We start from the raw sequence: 18258 nt of genomic DNA, 5'->3' as shown, positions 1-18258 counted from the left end.
ATTCATTAAGAAAGCGACACACTGACATCAACAGGAACCAAGGCAAGAGTTTGAATTGAACTGTGTTCTTTGATGCTCAAGAGAAGATGGAGTTGATGAGAGCCGTTTCACTCATTGACCACTAGGTGGTGCTATTGACACAATGTTGTTGCACCCTGCGCCTTTTTTTCTCGTTATTTTGTGATTATTTTACACCCAGGATAGAAAATGGATATAATTACTTGTCTGTTGGTGAATCAAAGCAGCAGCCAGCACACAGAAGTAGTACTGTGTTGCACTGCAGCAGCTGATGTTCTGCCATGTGTGTGTGTGTGTGTGTGTGTGTGTGTGTGTGTGTGTGTGTGTGTGTGTGTGTGTGTGTGTGTGTGTGTCTGTGACTGCTGAGTCTTCTTTCCTGTGACAAAGAATTGAAAATGAAAGAAGAGTGGTAAGGCCATCCTCAGGCCCTGCTGCTGGTAAAACATTTCCTTTGCATTTGTTTGTAATGGCCCATGTCAGCATGCTGTGTGTGTCTGCATGTGATGCATACATTAAAACAACCTCAAATTCTTTAAAAGGGTGAATTACGCACGATTCCCAAAGCGAGACTAAATGAATGAAGGAAATCCAATCATGCCGGTACCCCCCGACACACTCACACACTTCCCTTCTCTTTAATGTCTGGCATTTCTGTCCAAACTAAATCAAGTGCAGTCTGATCACAGATGTAAGCAGCTGCTGTCTCGACCTCCAGATACAGCTACCAAACTCGTGCGCACATCTGATTTGCATCGTCTCCATGTGGTGTTGATTTGGTGGAGGAATGATTGTGAGAACCATTTTTGTTGCAAAACAATATCAGGCCCTGTGGACCTGCAGTACAAAAACCTGGGAAAACTTAACATCCACGGTCAGAAGCTCAACCTGAACCTCTGAGGGTGAAACATCTGGGCAATATAATTAGCTTTTGGTTAATCGTGCATAGCTCTCTTCAACAATCACTCTCGATCAGCCAGTGCTTTGAAATAAAGTAACAAAAACATCCCATAATACCTTTTGTGAGCTGCTTCCATAAGCACTATCCTGTTTAGCAGTTGTGTTTGCACGGTTGCATCTGTACAGTCAGGCCAGGTTTTCTCTTGATCCCATTCATCATGCTCTCAAGCATGAGAGAATGATTCCTGATCTTGGCGCTGGTCTGTTGCCCCCCTGGAGCTGTTGTTCCTGGCCTGTCGTGAGGCGTTCGTCCAGTTTAAAGAAGCATTCAGAGCGATAAATTAAGCTTTGTCCGAATAAGATGCTGCTGCAATGTGGGAACAATTATTCTCCAGCGAGATCTCCAAACTACATCCTGTCTGAATGGAGCCCTGATGAAGGAGGATTGTGTGTCTGTGCGTAATAAAATTCAGGGCTTCATTAAAAATAACACTGACGTTAAGCAGCTTACGTTCCTCCAGGCTTTTTATTGCACATGAATTGTTTTATCAGGACACAAACAAAAACCCGAGGATTAATATGACAATGACAGGAGGCCGTCTGTTCTCTGTCGGTAGACCTAATGGGGAACAGAGTTTGGATGTTTCATAATCCAGGACTGGTGTTGTTTCATTCCTGATCCCTGCTTCAGCTAAGTGCTGTGATGTTTGTTCATTCTGTTGTTACAGTAACTACAGTTACTGTTCATTTAAACGTAGTCACTCAGAATGACTCACACATACTGAGAAAACACCTGGAGCTGGTGCAACAGTACAAAACAGACACACTGCACTGAACCTGCTGCACACACACACACACACACACACACACACACACACACACACACTAAGTATCCCTCTCCATCCCTCTGTATTCATTTACTAACCTTTCTGAAAGAAAAGAAAAAACAATGGTCAACAACAATATTCCAGCCCATAATGTTTGTCCGTCTGCTCACTAAAACACACTGATCTGGTTCTGTTCAACACTCTGGACTCTCTACAGGAGAGCTAGAGAGAGCTGCTCCGCCACACGTCACCGAACAAAACACACAAAACACAGAAAGAGAACTCTTTACTTAAATACAATTTAAAAAATACTACAAACATTTCCTCAATAATATCAACTGACAGTTGCCCTTCTGTGTTTTATAACTTGTAGTTGCTTTTCACATGTTTTTAAATGTTAATAAACATCATTTGTTTCTTTATTTTCATTAATACATTTAATTTTGTTACTTTTCCATTAAGTGCACTTACTCATAATTGAATATTGACTACCAGACACAAATGATATGACGCATAATAGCCACATAAGGTGCCAGGGAGACTTTTACAAAATGTCTGATTAAATATACAATATTTAAAACAATAAAATGTGTCAGTTTAGAAATGAGAATATATATATATTATAATATATATTTTGATATAACTTTCTTCTTCTTTGTAGAGAAACGTTCAAACTAGTTTCTTTTTAACTTTACACTTTTTTAATAAACTAAGACAGAAAGCTGTTTTACACACTGTCCGTGACGTCACTGTTCCTGATGATTGACAGCGAATCCGGCGTCTGTCCGTGTTTCGCACGAGCCAATGAGCGTCTGGAATTCAATGTTTGCGGAAGTTGTGACGCTGTCGTGCGCGCTGCGAGTTTGGACTTCACATCAGCTCCAGATGTTACTCTGAGCGTCACTAAAACGAGCAGAACACCTTTCAACAGGTGACGTGTGTGGACGTGGAGACATTTTACACCGAGAACCGTTCAAACGGTTGTTTCTCTGACGTTATTATTAACGTGTTGCCCGCGTGGGTCGACTGCTCGTCTCCAACTGTCTAAACGTCCATTCGGTTTACTTCTCTCTCTCTCTCTCTCTCTCTCTCTCTCTCTCTCTCTCTCTCTCTCTCTCTCTAGATATATATATATATATATATATATATATATATATATATATATATATATATATATATATATATATATATATATATTTAACATATGTCTCACATCACATATTTAATCGACTAAACGGAGGTCAGGGGTCAGCTAACGGAGGTACGAGCTGGAGGAAGACATGAAGCCGTCGAAGCGGCTCCGCACCACAGAAGAAGAAGCAGAAGCACCGACAGGAGGGCGGGAGGAGGAGGAGGAGGAGGAGGAGGAGAAGGCAGCAGTGGATGTGGTGGGTGATGGACTGACACTAACATTAATATAACGTCACAGATCTGAAGGAGGAGTTTATTTGTGGATGTGGCCAGCCTGAATGAGACGTCATAGTTGTAAACACTGCATATTTTAAGAGATCTATTGAATGATTTGCACCATCATGTAAACAATGTTTTCACACAAATGTTTCCCAAATCATCTGTGCTGCTGCGACAGTTTAACAAGTGTCTCCAGATGAGCCCTGCCTTGTGCCCTGAGTGGTGTTCATGGCTGCTTGCTCATTCATTAGTTGCACTGACTGGACTCTCTCTGTGTTCTCTGTGCTCAGAGTATCATCACTCCCATGCACAACGCAGCCTGTTGGCTGGATGAATGTCTGCAGGCCGTGTCGCTCCAAGACTTCACTGGAACCATGGAGCTCTCCGTCTTTGACGACGCAAGCACCGTTACGTTTCTTTGTTTGCATATTCAGATCTGTAATTTGTCTCAAAATAATAAGACCTCAGTTGAAGTTCAACCTGTGTGTGTGTGTGTGTGTGTGTGTGTGTGTGTGTGTGTGTGTGTGTGTGTGTGTGTTCTTTAGGATGACTCCAGGACAGTGGTGGAGGGTTGGAGGGGGAGGCTGGAGGCGAGGGGCATCTCAGTTGTGATCTCCGGACACAACTCCGCCCACCCCAGAGGAGGTCAGTGGACTCTCGGGTCAATTCTCTCGTCAAACTTTCACTCAGGAACTTGATCTTCTATCGAAGACAAACGACAGGAATTGATCGGACAGTTCTTTAGATGGGAAAAATGTCCATAATATGTAAAAAAAAACTCAAAAACGAATTCATTCTACACAAACGTCCACTCCCTATCTTCTTCTAGAGCTTCTAAAGTGAGCTCATGTTCTCCTTCATGGAGATAGCTCATCACTCCTCAGACTCTGACATCTTCCCACCGGTCCTTACAGTTCTGCTCGGTGTTTACAGCTGACGTAGTCTGTTTCTACAGTTCTAAGGTTCGTGCTGTGAAGGCCGTTAAAGGAGGTCAAGAGCTCAAGTGTCTGCTCCTCGAGTTAAGAAGATATTGTCAAAAACGCTCACAATTCAGGAAGTGGCTGAGAGAAATGTGTAATGTGTGTTTGTGCTCCATTAAAGTAAGATATTTGATGAGCAGAGAAGGTTTTCAGTTTCAGTAGTTTATAGTTTGTTTTTATAGTCCTCTATATATATATATATATATATATATATATATATATATATATATATATATATATATATATATATATATATATTAACCAGGGAAGAATAATGTAAAGCACTGCTTCATCCACATGACTGCTATAGTCTCACATGTTGTGACATTATGTCTGAATGACATGGCAACATGGAAGCACACAGAGGCACACAAACATAAACACACCTTTGTTTTTCAGTTGGATATGCAAAGAATAAGGCAATAACTCAGAGCTGTGGAAGATACTTGTGCTTTCAGGATGCGGTAAGTAAGTGTGTGTGTGCGTGTGTGTGTGTGTGTGTGTGTGTGTGTGTGTGTGTGTGTGTGTGTGTGTGTGTGTGTGTGTGTTCATGTCCATGTGAGTAGCAGCTCTTTACTGCTTGAGTGAAACAGAGTTTATCAAAGACTCAACGACAACAAGATTCTTTCTCAACTTCTTCTATTTGTTCTCTTGCATTTGTGTAAATAAAAGCTCAATGTTCATATCTGTCTGAACAGCGTTTCTATTTCTGTACAATGAGAGCAGAAACAGTCATACAGGCTTTTATCAATAATGATAATGATGATTCTTATTCTCATCGTAAACCTCAGATAACATGTTTGTTCCAGTGTGTTTGTAGAGCTCTCTTATAGAAAAGCACTAAAAGAAACACAAAGGATCCAGAGAGACGGCATATAGAGTATAGTGTGTACTTGTTGTCACATATAGAGTATAGTGTGTACTTGTTGTCACATATAGAGTATTGTGTGTACTTGTTGTCACATATAGAGTATAGTGTGTACTTGTTGTCACATATAGAGTATAGTGTGTACTTGTTGTCACATATAGAGTATAGTGTGTACTTGTTGTCACATATAGAGTATAGTGTGTACTTGTTGTCACATATAGAGTATAGTGTGTACTTGTTGTCACATATAGAGTATTGTGTGTACTTGTTGTCACATATAGAGTATAGTGTGTACTTGTTGTCACATATAGAGTATAGTGTGTACTTGTTGTCACATATAGAGTATAGTGTGTACTTGTTGTCACATATAGAGTATAGTGTGTACTTGTTGTCACATATAGAGTATTGTGTGTACTTGTTGTCACATATAGAGTATAGTGTGTACTTGTTGTCACATATAGAGTATAGTGTGTACTTGTTGTCACATATAGAGTATAGTGTGTACTTGTTGTCACATATAGAGTATTGTGTGTACTTGTTGTCACATATAGAGTATAGTGTGTACTTGTTGTCACATATAGAGTATAGTGTGTACTTGTTGTCACATATAGAGTATAGTGTGTACTTGTTGTCACATATAGAGTATAGTGTGTACTTGTTGTCACATATAGAGTATAGTGTGTACTTGTTGTCACATATAGAGTATTGTGTGTACTTGTTGTCACATATAGAGTATTGTGTGTACTTGTTGTCACATATAGAGTATAGTGTGTACTTGTTGTCACATATAGAGTATAGTGTGTACTTGTCACATATAGAGTATTGTGTGTACTTGTTGTCACATATAGAGTATTGTGTGTACTTGTTGTCACATATAGAGTATAGTGTGTACTTGTTGTCACATATAGAGTATAGTGTGTACTTGCTGAATGCTCACTATGACTAACATGTTGTGTGTTTGATTTGATGTTTTTTTGTGCTCCAGGATGACGTCATGTCGCCTCAAAGAGTTCGTCTGCAGTACGAGGCGTCTTTGCTCCACCCAAACTCTGTAAGTTCTCCCTCAAGTATTTGCTTACTGACTTCCTTTCCTCCGTCACCCCTCCTCCCCTTCTTTCCTCCTTCACCCCTCCTCCCCTTCTTTCCTCCTTCACCCCTCCTCCCCTTCTTTCCTCCGTCACCCCTCCTCCCCTTCTTTCCTCCTTCACCCCTCCTCCCCTTCTTTCTTCCTTCACCCCTCCTCCCCTTCTTTCCTCCTTCACCCCTCCTCCCCTTCTTTCCTCCTTCACTTCTCTCACACTCCTTCCCTTTCTCACTCTCACTCTGACCATCTGACCGATCCCTCCCTAAAAATATTCTCGGTTGCGTGGGCGAGCGTGTTTGTGCGCTGGCGTGCCGAACAGTGTGAGTATCCGGTGTTGATGCTTTCTGTGGCTGCCAGGTCGGAGGTCGGAGGTCGAGTGTGAGAGGGAAGTGAGGGAGACGGCGTGGAGACAGCGGTCTTGCCGCCCTGCACAAACAGCCTGCCTCTTTCTGTTATGGCTGTAATATTTCATGAATAAAAATATGGTCTTCTGTTCTGTTATTCAGTTCTGTATAACCTCCTCCTCCTTCATTTAAGTTTCTCTTTACTTCTCCTCCTCTTCTCTCAGATTTGGCTGTAAGTATCAAAACGGTACAACTGATAGATGAAAATTCATGTTCTGTCAATCAACTAAACGATTAATTGACTGAGTGTTTTGAAGGAAGAGTTAAAAAATCAGTTAAAACATTGATTTGCTGTTGGATCTTGAATGTACCTTTCTTCTGAAGATCTTTGTAGCTCACCACCAACCTGTTTAAAAACAAAGCTAGTTATTCTCCGGCAGCGTGTCACTAACATTTCTCTGAATGTTTTCGATGTTTCCTCAGAGGAGAATATCTTTCATGTTGTGTGTTTTCACGATAGCTGATCGGCTGTAAGGTTCAGAGGGTTCCAGAGGGGTCGACTGAGCGTTACACTCGCTGGATCAACACGATCACTCAGGATCAGCTCATCGCACAGGTAGACGCCCGCAGCTCGAAACAGCGTGTGTGTGTGTGTGTGTGTGTGTGTGTGTGTGTGTGTGTGTGTGCGTGCGTTATGTGAGGGGTCACATGCCAGGCAGCAGCCAGGTCAGACAGAAACAGGATACGTACCTGCCGTCCGCACTTTCCACGGAAATGTGACGGAGGCACGGACGGAGGACGCGGCGTCGCTCCTGACCTCTCCGTCCAGAGGAAGCGGGTCACGCTGCCAGCTGTGTGCTGAGTCGGCCGTAGTGGAAACCGTTGGCGGTGGAAACGGCTCCTGCAACATACGTTTTGATATGTGACGCATCTAGTGTTGCATCAGTGTGTGAAAGTTCCTGTAAACAAATCCAAGGTGTAAACGCTCTCCATCACTCTCCGTCACTCTCCATCACTCTCCGTCACTCTCCATCACTCTCCGTCACTCTCCATCACACTCCATCACTCTCCATCACTCTCCGTCACTCTCCATCACTCTCCATCACTCCATCACTCTCCGTCACTCTCTGTCACTCTCCGTCACTCTCCATCACTCTCCATCACTCTCCATCACTCTCCATCACTCTCCGTCACTCTCCATCACTCCATCACTCTCCATCACTCTCCATCACTCTCTGTCACTCTCCATCACTCTCTGTCACTATCCGTCACTCTCCATCACTCTCCATCACTCCATCAGTCTCCATCACTCTCCGTCACTCTCCGTCACTCTCTGTCACTCTCCGTCACTCTCCGTCACTCTCCATCACTCTCCATCACTCCATCACTCTCCGTCACTCTCCGTCACTCTCTGTCACTCTCCGTCACTCTCCGTCACTCTCCATCACTCTCCATCACTCCGTCACTCTCCGTCACTCTCCGTCACTCTCCGTCACTCTCCATCACTCCCCGTCAGTCTCCGTCACTCTCCGTCACTCTCCCACGTTGGATTTCATAAGAAATCATTTAATGAGGTTCCTGCTGTTGGCAGATGTTGAAATGAATAAAGATGGGTCAGGATCCAAGTGTCCTCTGCCAATTCACAGCAAACATTTATGACTCTTATTATCGCTCAATCACATTCTACACACCAGAAAACATGTGAATGGTCAGAGCAGTGGCTGCTTACTATACTAAGGTGTTATTTAGTTCATCTTTACGCAGCAACACAACAGCTTATTATTTTACTTTCTCCATATGAAATCACTAAATGATGATTCTATTTATGTACCGATGGAAGTCTACTGTTGCTGTCTGAACAAAACACACCGTAACCAAGGATACAAGACAACCTGGACCCACTTTCTGTCTAACACACACACACACACAGTTGTGTTTTCATGACTTTTGGGGACATTCCATTGACTTACATTCATTACCCTCACCATAACCGCTACCAGCCTAATCCTAGCCCTCATTTTATCCTTAAACCACGTCTTCACCCTGTTAATGATAGAAGAAGAAGTCGAATCCCCTCAATGTGTGATCAGATGTCCCCACAAGACGGGTGAAACACGGACACACACACCGTCTGCATAACTCCTTAGCAGGCATTCCTGGATATTTATGTGATATTAAGTTTCATGGAGCATGAGAATGAGATCATGCATTGATTCTGCAGGCTTAAAGGCGGCTAGTTTCCCTTCCCGCTTTCTTTCTTTACTTCTAGTTTGTGGGGAAAGAATCAGAATCTAAATGAGTTAAACCAGAGATCACTCTAGAACTTGATCCAGAGGTGGACCCTGTGTGCATCTGTAGGACATTAGATATGGTCCCCTACCACTCCGACTTCTCACTTCTACACCAACTTTACCTCCGTCTCTCTCTCTGTCTCTCTCTCTCCATCTCTCTCTCTTTCTCTCTCTCTCCCTCTTTCTCTCTCCCTCTCTCTCTCCCTCCCTCTCTCTCTTTCTCTCTGTCTCTCTCTCTCTTTCTCTCTCTCTCTCTCTCTGTCCCCTGGTTTCCCAGAACTCATTCTTATTCATGCTTTTGGCCACAGCTTACATCTGCAAAATGTTGCAATATTACAACAGAAGGGAGAGAAGATGTACGTAGGTGGACACACACACACACACACACACACACACACACTAGATTCTGTCCAGCTGTTCAACTGGCTGAATCCAGATGTTTTTCACAATTTTCTTCATCTGCAATGCATTTCAGTTATGCAGCATTTAACTTCATCCAAGAACAGTCTCACTCACACACACACACACACACACACACACACACACACACACATGCACATGTACACAAACAGAGACGCACAGCAAGTGAAGCACAATGACAGAGTTGAAGGAGGAAACCGCTCAACCTCAAATGACCCTCAGATTCAAAACGCAACAACACCGCTGAACAAACCACACACACACACACACACACACACAAGTACAAGAAAGGAGGAACAAAAAGATCCGGGGGGGGGGGGGGGGGGGGTGGACTGACTGTTATTCAACATCAGATCGGTTGCATATGTTTCTGTTCTATTACTATCGTTCCTCCACTGCCATTTAATTCAATCAAACACTCTGAACTCATCTTCTGTCCACTAGTGGATGTTTGGTCAGAATATCGAGATTTCCTGACTGTAATACAAACCTTCAGTCACCAGATCTTCTCCTATTGGAGATATTGGGCCGACGTGTCGATGGTTCTGTCCACCACCGTCATTAAAAGAACTAAATGCATGAATGTCTACTGGAGGAACGACGTCCATCCCTCCAGTAGAGTTCAGATGATCGTAGTGTTTCACAGCGGTTAGGTTTCAAAACACAAATGAACACCTCCGCACAACCCTGAAGTAAGACTATGTTTAATGAATGAATGCATCTGAAGGGCAGGCTTCATCCGGTGCGTGTGTGTGTGTGTGTGTGTGTGTGTGTGTGTGTGTGTGTGTGTGTGTGTGTGTGTGTGTGTGTGTGCGTGTGCGTGTGCGTATAGCAGCACACAGCAGAGGAGAGTCGAGGGGAAACACTGATTAATAACAACAACCTGTTGTTGGTCAAATACCTCCGCTGAGGTGCTCACCCTGCGCGCTGTTGTTGCCTGAGGGTCACACCCCCACACGGGGCCCAACAGACACCCAGAACCTCCCCAAACCCAGGCTCAGGTGTGATCTCTGGTCTCTCTGGTTCTTCCCCGACCAAACACGCAAACTCTGTATATAATAGAGCAAGATGTATTTAGTGTTGTCCGTTCGCAGTGACACTTACAGTATCATATGAGCTGTATCGTGTTTCCCGTGTTATAATCTGAACCATCCTCTCGTCTCAGGTGTACACGTCTCATGGGCCCACAGTCGTCATGCCGACATGGTTCTGCTCAAGGAGCTGGTACCTGAAGGTTGGACCGTTCGATGAGGGAGGCAAGGTGAGAGGATTTCAATTTCACTCTCTTTCCCACTGCACAGTCCGTCCACCCACCCGTCCGTCTTCTGTTCATGTCTATCTGAAGAAGGTTACTTTAAACATCTAAATGTTGTTTTATTTGTTTAGTGTTGCACTTCTTTAACATCGTCCAACTCAGCCAGTGCTGTGGGAGATTCAGGTGTGCTCTGCTAGTAGCAGCTGATGTAGCATTGAGCTGCTAGCAGAGAGGGCTAGTAGGCTCCATCAACCAGAGTTATTGCATTTTCAAACTTGTTGTCTTCAACCCCAAGTGTTCAGCAGTACTCCTCGAGACAAACCATGGTGGACCCGCTCTTCTTCTCTTCATTTGTATATTGTCCTCACCTCATGGACCCAGACCCTGTGACAACATAGTGAAGCACAGAATGGTCCACCTGAACGTACCTGAGCTCCGTTTGCACATGGATTTGGAATGTCTAACAGTTCACAACAGTTACAGTTCCTTCATCTCACACTCTCTCCAGGGAGTCCCAGAGGACTTGCTCTTCTTCTACCAGAGTCTTCGTCAGGGAGGGGGCGTGGCCAGGGTGGATCGGTGCCTGCTGGTGTACCGCTACCATGAGAAGGCCACCACGCACTCTGTAACAGAGTCAGTCTCGCTACACACCCCTTCCCCTGCTGCACACACACACACACACACACACACACACAGTGTTGATCCTCTACATACTCACAGCTGTCTGCTGGCATCCCAGATTTTCTCAAGGCTCGATACTCTTAACACACAAATATGCACACAGACGCATGTTCTTTTATATTCTTAAGATTGTCAGAATATGTTGGATTCCAGACACTTTCCCAGCGTATGAATCAGGGATTTCCACCTCTTTACTTCCCTCTGTGGAATGTTCAGAATCTCTCAGACGCTGTGGGAATCCGAACTTGTTGTGAAACATGTTACATTACATTACAGTCATGTTTGTGTGCATGTGTGTGTGTGCATGTGTAGGGGTAGGGTTGTGTGTGTGTGTGTGTGTGTGTGTGTGTGTGTGTGTGTGTGTGTGTGTGTGTGAAGGATCTGACGCTCCTGCTGCTGCCTGTGCTTCAGCAGGGTCATGTAGTGTCTGCAGGTGCGTGTGAGTGCCTCAAATGCAAATGTTAAACACACCAAAGGAGAAGGTCCTTCCTGCCTTCTCTACCCCAACACCTCCCTTCCTTTCATCCCATCTTTCCTTCCGTCCGTCCTTCCTTCCTCCCTTCCTTTCTTCTGTCCGCTGCTCGTATATCTGCCCGTGTTGATGCACTCCTTCACCGATCCTCCTCCTCTCTGTCTTCATCTATCGTCTGTCTATATTTGGATGCCTATTTCAAGCACGCCTTGCCTACTTTCCACTTCTTGTTACCCCTTCCCATCCATAGCCTATACCTACTTCCTCTCTTTAGCCAAATAAAACCATCATCTTCTTTCTGTCTCTCACACACACACACACACACATACACACACACACACACACACACACACACACACGCACACACACGTGTCCATATGGTGTAATTGTAGAGGCTCTGTCGGTGAGGTGAGAAGTGTGTGAAAAGGTTTAAATGGTGCCAAATAGTAACTGAGCAGAGAGGCTTCTCAACACAGAAAGGCCGTGTTTAAAGCTGTGAGCGCGTGTACCAGAGTGTACCAGAGTGTACCAGAGTGTACCAGAGTGTACCAGAGTGTAGTGTACCAGAGTGTACCGGAGTGTACCGGAGTGTACCAGAGTGTAGTGTACCAGAGTGTACCGGAGTGTACCGGAGTGTACCGACTCCGGAGTGTACCGGAGTGTACCGACTCCGGAGTGTACCGGAGTGCACCGGAGTGCACCGGAGTGCACCGGAGTGCACCGGAGTGCATGAACGTGCGTTAGCCTTTTGATGTTAGGAGGATGAAGGCTTCAGTACGTGTATACAGATACAGTCGATAGTAAATCTCTGCCACATTGCTGCCATGTCTCAGAATCAAAGCCCATAGAGAATGTCTAGAAAAGTAGTCTGGAGACCACCGTGGTGGTGGGTTTGTTTGGCACATGAGGCCCACTGTTAGACCCAGTGAGGCGCTCACATCAGGAGACGAGAGCGGAGAACCTCCTGTGAATGTGTCCGTGCAATCACTCAACATCAGTGTGTGTGTGGGGGACAGGAGAGGAAGAGGTTAAGAGCATGAATAGAGCGTGAAGACGCATATCTGAGTGTGTGTGTGTGTGTGTTTGTGTGTGTGTGTGTGTGTGTGTGTGTGTGTGTGTGTGTGTGTGTGTGTGGCTTGTGCACAGCTGTGGATGTCAGTCAAAGTGCAGGCAACAGGAAGAGAAGCTAATTTTACCATCCACTTGCAGAATCAGACTGTGTCTCAAAGTTCAGTCCTCATTTGTAGTTGATGCAGGGTTAATTCAAAGAGGAGATTAAAAGTATGAAAAATGTAAACATTGTTTTCATTGTTTTTTCTGATTTTTAGCTGCCTTCTTCTGTGTGCGTCCTCCACTCGTGTCCTCTGTTTGCAGGGAAACCATTTGGAAGCTGCGAGTGGACTTCCTGCAGGAGCGAGTTCTCAGCCAATGGGAGAGCTTCACCATATGGAACGCCGGAAAACAGGGCCGGAAGCTGTATCGAAGCCTGAGCTCGACCAATCAGGAGAAGGTACGCTGCCTCCGGCTACGCAGTCAGATGTGAAACACAGAATTGGTGGAAGAAGTCTTGGTGTTGGACCTGAGTGTGTTCCAGCTTTCATCGCTGTTCTGGTTCATTTATCAGGTGAAAGCGTTCTGTGACGTCGATGAGAACAAGATCCAGAAAGGCTTTTACACATATGAGGAATCCAAGGTGAGCTCAGCCACTGGGACACCAAACACAACAGGTTTAATGTGAACCAGGCCCAGATATAAGCTCTGAATCAAAGGAGTGGTCATCCAGTGAAAGCTGTGACCAACAACGACTCTTTCTCTTGATATTCTCCAGCAAAGACCGAAGCCAAAGATCCCAGTTCTGCACTACAGAGACGCCTCCTCTCCCTTCATCGTCTGTGTGAAGCTGGTGAGCAGAAAGCCTGTTTGTGTTGTACGTTTGGTGTTTCTGACCGCCTGTCCAAGGGTTAGGGTTAGGGTTAGGGTTAACCCTAACCCTAACCCTAACCCGCCTCTTGTAATCTAACTTAACAACATAATGATCAAGGGCGTACACAGGACGTAACACACACACACACACACACACACACACACACACAGAGGGGAAATGGGTAGAGACAGCAGCCTGATCTTTGATCACATGATCTTCATATCTGATGTTTTTGCCACTTTTCAGTTTTGTACATTATGTACAGTCAATATTCATTCTGAGCCTTTTCCTCAGATAATGACTCTTTTTATTCATTTTCTTTTAAATGAATATACAATAACACACACACACACACACACACATCCTGCTGTTCTGGCAGCAAATCACTGACTGCGTATTTATCACCTAGCCACACTCAGACTCGATCCAGACTGACCCACTACGGGGGCTACTAATTGCTCAATTATGGGAATTGGGAGAAGTAATTATTGTCAGAGGACAAGGAGACCTGGACTCAATCATTCTCCCGTTCTCTATGACACACACACACACACACACACACACACACACACACACACACATTAACACCTGGACTGAATCACACAAGTTGTGTTGTTGTTGTTGTTTTTTAGCAAGTTGTCAAATAGCTTTAATCAACAAATCTTCACATCATTGTCCGTGGTTAAAGCTGTGTACTGTTGGTGAGTCTGACTCTGAAGCCTGTTTATAACCTTTAACTTCAGTTCAGTGCAGTTAAAACACTGAAGACAGCAGGACCTTCACTGAAGGTTTGCCCTGACACACTCTAAGTTCTTTTCTTTAACTTCCCACCCTTCTGTTCCTGTTGTTTCTCCCATGTTGTTGTTTCATCTGTAGGACATGACAGCAGGCGTTCTGGAGGAAAACCTCGACTCGTTGCTGCTGAAGGAAGGAACAGATTTCTACCATTTCAACTGACTGCTGACAGAGTGAGAAGCAGTTTCAACAGGCTGAGAGGAACACAGAGACACTGAGAGGCAGCTGATGATGAAGACTGGACTGAACACTGGGACGGGGTCAAGAGCAGGGAAAGAGAACGTTCTGATGTATTCTACGTGTTCAAAGATGCTTTTTGTAGGGAAACTGTTGACAGATCTGCTGATGGGGCTCAGCAGTACATCCCAGCTCTGTTTCCTCCGCCTCACTTCTGAACCACAACACTGGGGTTATTAGTTCAGGGTCACAGTTATATCCACGGCACCTTGGTAATCATCGGGTCATCAACGTTAACATATTATTAATGGCGGATGTGAAATAATACTGCTTCATTTTTCATTTTTATATTTAGTGTACACGTGGATTCAGATGACGCCAGGGCCAATCACACATCTCTATTAGTTATTGTTGTGAGATGAGACTCTGTCTAAGGTAACAAAACCATTACCTCTAAAACTCACAACAACAGAATCTTTAAAACTCAATATTTGGGTTTTATTTGCAGTCACTCCAGCTTTTTTTTGTTCATTTTTACAATCTGATTTTTGTATGAATCAAACAAACTAGTTATAAAATGTTAATTAATGAGCTTTACAGGTAGTTGTGGGGAGAGTTCTGACTTTGGATGGAGGCTAGTCGTTTGCAGTCTTTGTACTAAACAGCTTAACGTCTCCTGGCCATAGATATTCATCAATATCCATATCTCCCAAAATATCAAACTATTCCTTCTAAAAGTTTGGACACGGTTGTTTAACCTGACCTGGAGTTGAAAGAAAGAAGAAGTTTAAGGATGGTTTTGTATTTGAATTACAAAGAACAGACATTACAGATATTTACCATGTCGACCATTGGAGGAATAACATAACTGTGTTTTCTGAGATTGGTATTTGCCAACCTGTACACCTCAACTTGTGTTGCAATAAATGGAAGTTGTCTAAGTCGGCTCGTCATCACAGAAGGTTCAACTTATAAAGGGGGGGGGGGGGTTTATGACCGGAATCACACTGGTTTCTCAACAGCCTTCTCTGATGCAACCATGCAAAATGAGATACACACACACAGCTGCTACGAATGTGCAAACATGGATACTGCACGTGTTTGTTTGTCTTTCCCTGGGTCTCTTATGAAACCTAAAGAACAATAACCTCTTTAAGAGAGCACAGTTCTGATACATAAACACGCACACAACGTTTATTTTACCTCACAGAGTGTAGAGTTTCTTCTGCCCAAAGATAAACAGACCTTTCCCCACAAAGTCTCCCCGGTGTTTCCCGGGTCGGCGACGTGGTCTGCCTTACTGTAAATCCGGCCGCAGCAGTGTCAGTGAAAACAAGTGGAGGGGGTCTTCAGCTCTGCCAGAGTTTTATTTTCACCACCGTTGTTTGTTATCGTGACCTGAACATACAGTTGCACAGTGGTGTGAATGCATAGAGTCACTGTGCCATGTAGTCGGGCTTGAATTCGTTGAGTTTGATAGATTGCAGGACTGTTTGGGTCTGATTCAGCCGGAGGTTTGAGGTGGAAACCCCAGACCTCTGCCACCCACAGCACAATGCTGTGTAGGGGCTGAGAAACATATCACATCCACTTAGCACTCAGTCTCCACCTAGAGCCCTCAGTCTCCACCTAGAGCCTTCAGTAGAGCCCTCAGTCTCCACCTAGAGCCCTCAATCTCCACCTAGAGCCCTCAGTAGAGCCCTCAGTCTCCACCTAGAGCCCTCAGTCTCCACCTAGAGCCTTCAGTAGAGCCCTCAGTCTCCACCTAGAGCCCTCAATCTCCACCTAGAGCCCTCAGTAGAGCCCTCAGTCTCCACCTAGAGCCCTCAGTAGAGCCCTCAGTCTCCACTTAGAGCCCTCAGTCTCCACCTAGAGTCCTCAGTCTCCACCTAGAGCCTTCAGTAGAGCCCTCAGTCTCCACCTAGAGCCCTCAGTAGAGCCCTCAGTCTCCACCTAGAGCCCTCAGTAGAGCCCTCAGTCTCCACCTAGAGTCCTCAGTCTCCACCTAAACCCAAAGTGACACATTCTAAAAAAGCTTGTTTTGTCTTAACTATCTTAACGATAGAAATCACGTTCCATTCAGTTGATACACTTTTCTTCACTTTGCAGGATTACATTGTTTTTGCACACACAACAAATCTAACTTTTGTATTTCTATACACACTGGCAGGTTAGCAAAGGCAGCGTGGTATTGCATGGTCAGTTGGTCGGTCCACCACGTTGGTCCTAACTGAAATATCGGATGGATTGCCATGACATTTTGTACAGACATTCATGGTCCTTATGACTATGGTGATGCTTTTTCTTTAGCGCCACCACCAGGTTATCCTCTGAAGTATCTCAACATCTACTAATAACTGACACAAAGTTTAGTGCAGACATTATTCCCAATGGATGAATTATAATTACCTCGTTCATGACCCCAATACCGGCTAAATGACTGACATTCCCAAGAGCCTCGCTCTATATGTGCTTAGTGCTAGTTAGCAAATATTAGCATGCTACACGCTAAAATAAGATGGTGAACATGAGAAACATACATGTTAACGCGTTGTGAGCGCGTTAGCATGCTGATGTTAGCAGTTAGCTTAACACACACTTAATGCATTCATAACCTCTGCTCACCATGCCTGTTGCTAAATGTTTGAAACAGTTCTCCGTTTCATTTCTACTGAAAGTATACACAGTCATGGAGCTGTAAGGTGCTTTTGGAGAAATGTCCTCTAAATGGGCGCCATGTATTTTATATTGTAACGAGCCAAGGTGATTTGTTTAAGTAAGACCTCGCTCTGTCTACATACATCCTGTCTGCTTTACCCACTCTGCCCTCGTGATGAAGCACTTGGTAGATGATCAGAGCGAGCTCTAATGGAGGATCTACGAGAGAGATCCTGAAAGAGAGTAAACAGAGCTTTACTCAGTGTTTACTCTGCAGACATCAGACCTGATAACACACACACAATGAATGACCCTGACCCTGGAGCCTTCTTGACCTCACTGGTCAAATAAACCTGCATGTGTGTAGACAAAATGCACACACACACACACACACACACACACACACACTTAGACAGCTGTGTGTTCTCCAGCAGTGCAGCTGATAAGAGAAAGAGATAAGAGAGCTGACAGAGGTCAGACACTGACGGCTTTTTATTCACCTGGAACTTTACCACATTCCTTTGTTTCAACATATCTCTCTTTATAGAAGTAAGGTGTGTGTGTGTGTGTGTGTGTGTGTGTGTGTGTGTGTGTGTGTGTGTGTGTGTGTGCGTGCGTGTGTGAGTGTGTGTCTGTCAACAGTAAGTCACAGTTCTACGCTGCCAAAGTGCATTAGCTACATATTTTGTCACAATTAAGTTAAAACCAGAATCTATAATAGAAATGTATAATTTATTTGAATACAATTTTATTTATTTGTATTGGTCTAATGTACTGAAGGTTCTATTGTGGTTATGAAAGTTCTTCCTCTGCTTCTGGAGTTACTGCTCTCTCCTTCGTCAGACGGTGTGAAGTTGCCGGTGCTGTGAGCTGAATGAGTGATGTTCTTTCTGCTTTTTTCAACAACTACGGCCTTTGAGCAAGGCACCCAACCTCTTTAAAGATCCAGGGCAGCTGCTCAGTAAATATTGTTAAAAAGAGGGAGGAGTGTGCTGTGCATGAGTAATGACTTAATAAAGGTCATGAAGATTGTAATCAGAGATAGAGGAATGTGTGTGTGTGTGTGTGTGTGTGTGTGTGTGTGTGTGTGTGTGTGTGTGTGTGTGTGTGTGTGTGTGTGTGTGTGTGTGTGTGTCTCCAGGAGGAAGCCGTGTGTG

The 18258-nt window shown here is 44.4% G+C and overlaps 1 protein-coding gene across 1 annotated transcript; it reads left to right on the top strand.

Moving 5' to 3' along the window:
- The first annotated feature begins 2963 nt into the window (after window positions 1–2963).
- b3gntl1 (UDP-GlcNAc:betaGal beta-1,3-N-acetylglucosaminyltransferase-like 1) lies at window positions 2964–15388 on the top strand. The gene is made up of 12 exons (XM_068729097.1): window positions 2964–3130; window positions 3443–3559; window positions 3698–3797; window positions 4532–4596; window positions 5986–6051; window positions 6949–7044; window positions 10305–10400; window positions 10903–11027; window positions 12922–13057; window positions 13172–13240; window positions 13376–13450; window positions 14348–15388. Exons 1-12 carry the CDS (start codon window positions 3023–3025, stop codon window positions 14426–14428), a joined length of 1134 nt encoding a protein of 377 aa, XP_068585198.1. The 5' UTR covers window positions 2964–3022; the 3' UTR covers window positions 14429–15388.
- Window positions 15389–18258: the final 2870 nt, after the last annotated feature.

The sequence above is a fragment of the Cebidichthys violaceus genome, unplaced genomic scaffold, assembly GCF_023349555.1.
Source record: "Cebidichthys violaceus isolate CVI_PGR_0920_01 unplaced genomic scaffold, fCebVio1.0.p SCAF_44, whole genome shotgun sequence".
NCBI classification, from domain to species: Eukaryota; Metazoa; Chordata; class Actinopteri; order Perciformes; family Stichaeidae; genus Cebidichthys; species Cebidichthys violaceus.
The sequence above is the reverse complement of the archived record's forward strand: the minus strand, read 5'-3'. Positions and strand labels throughout refer to the sequence as shown.

What these genes read in the sequence shown, in the direction of transcription:
- b3gntl1 (XM_068729097.1), top strand. Translation starts at nt 3,023, where the DNA reads ATGAAGCCGTCGAAGCGGCTCCGCACCACAGAAGAAGAAGCAGAAGCA. An exon ending in CTTTGCTCCACCCAAACTCT is followed by an intron (nt 6,052 to 6,948) that starts GTAAGTTCTCCC and finishes TTTTCACGATAG; the next exon opens with CTGATCGGCTGTAAGGTTCA. An exon ending in TCATCGTCTGTGTGAAGCTG is followed by an intron (nt 13,451 to 14,347) that starts GTGAGCAGAAAG and finishes TTTCATCTGTAG; the next exon opens with GACATGACAGCAGGCGTTCT.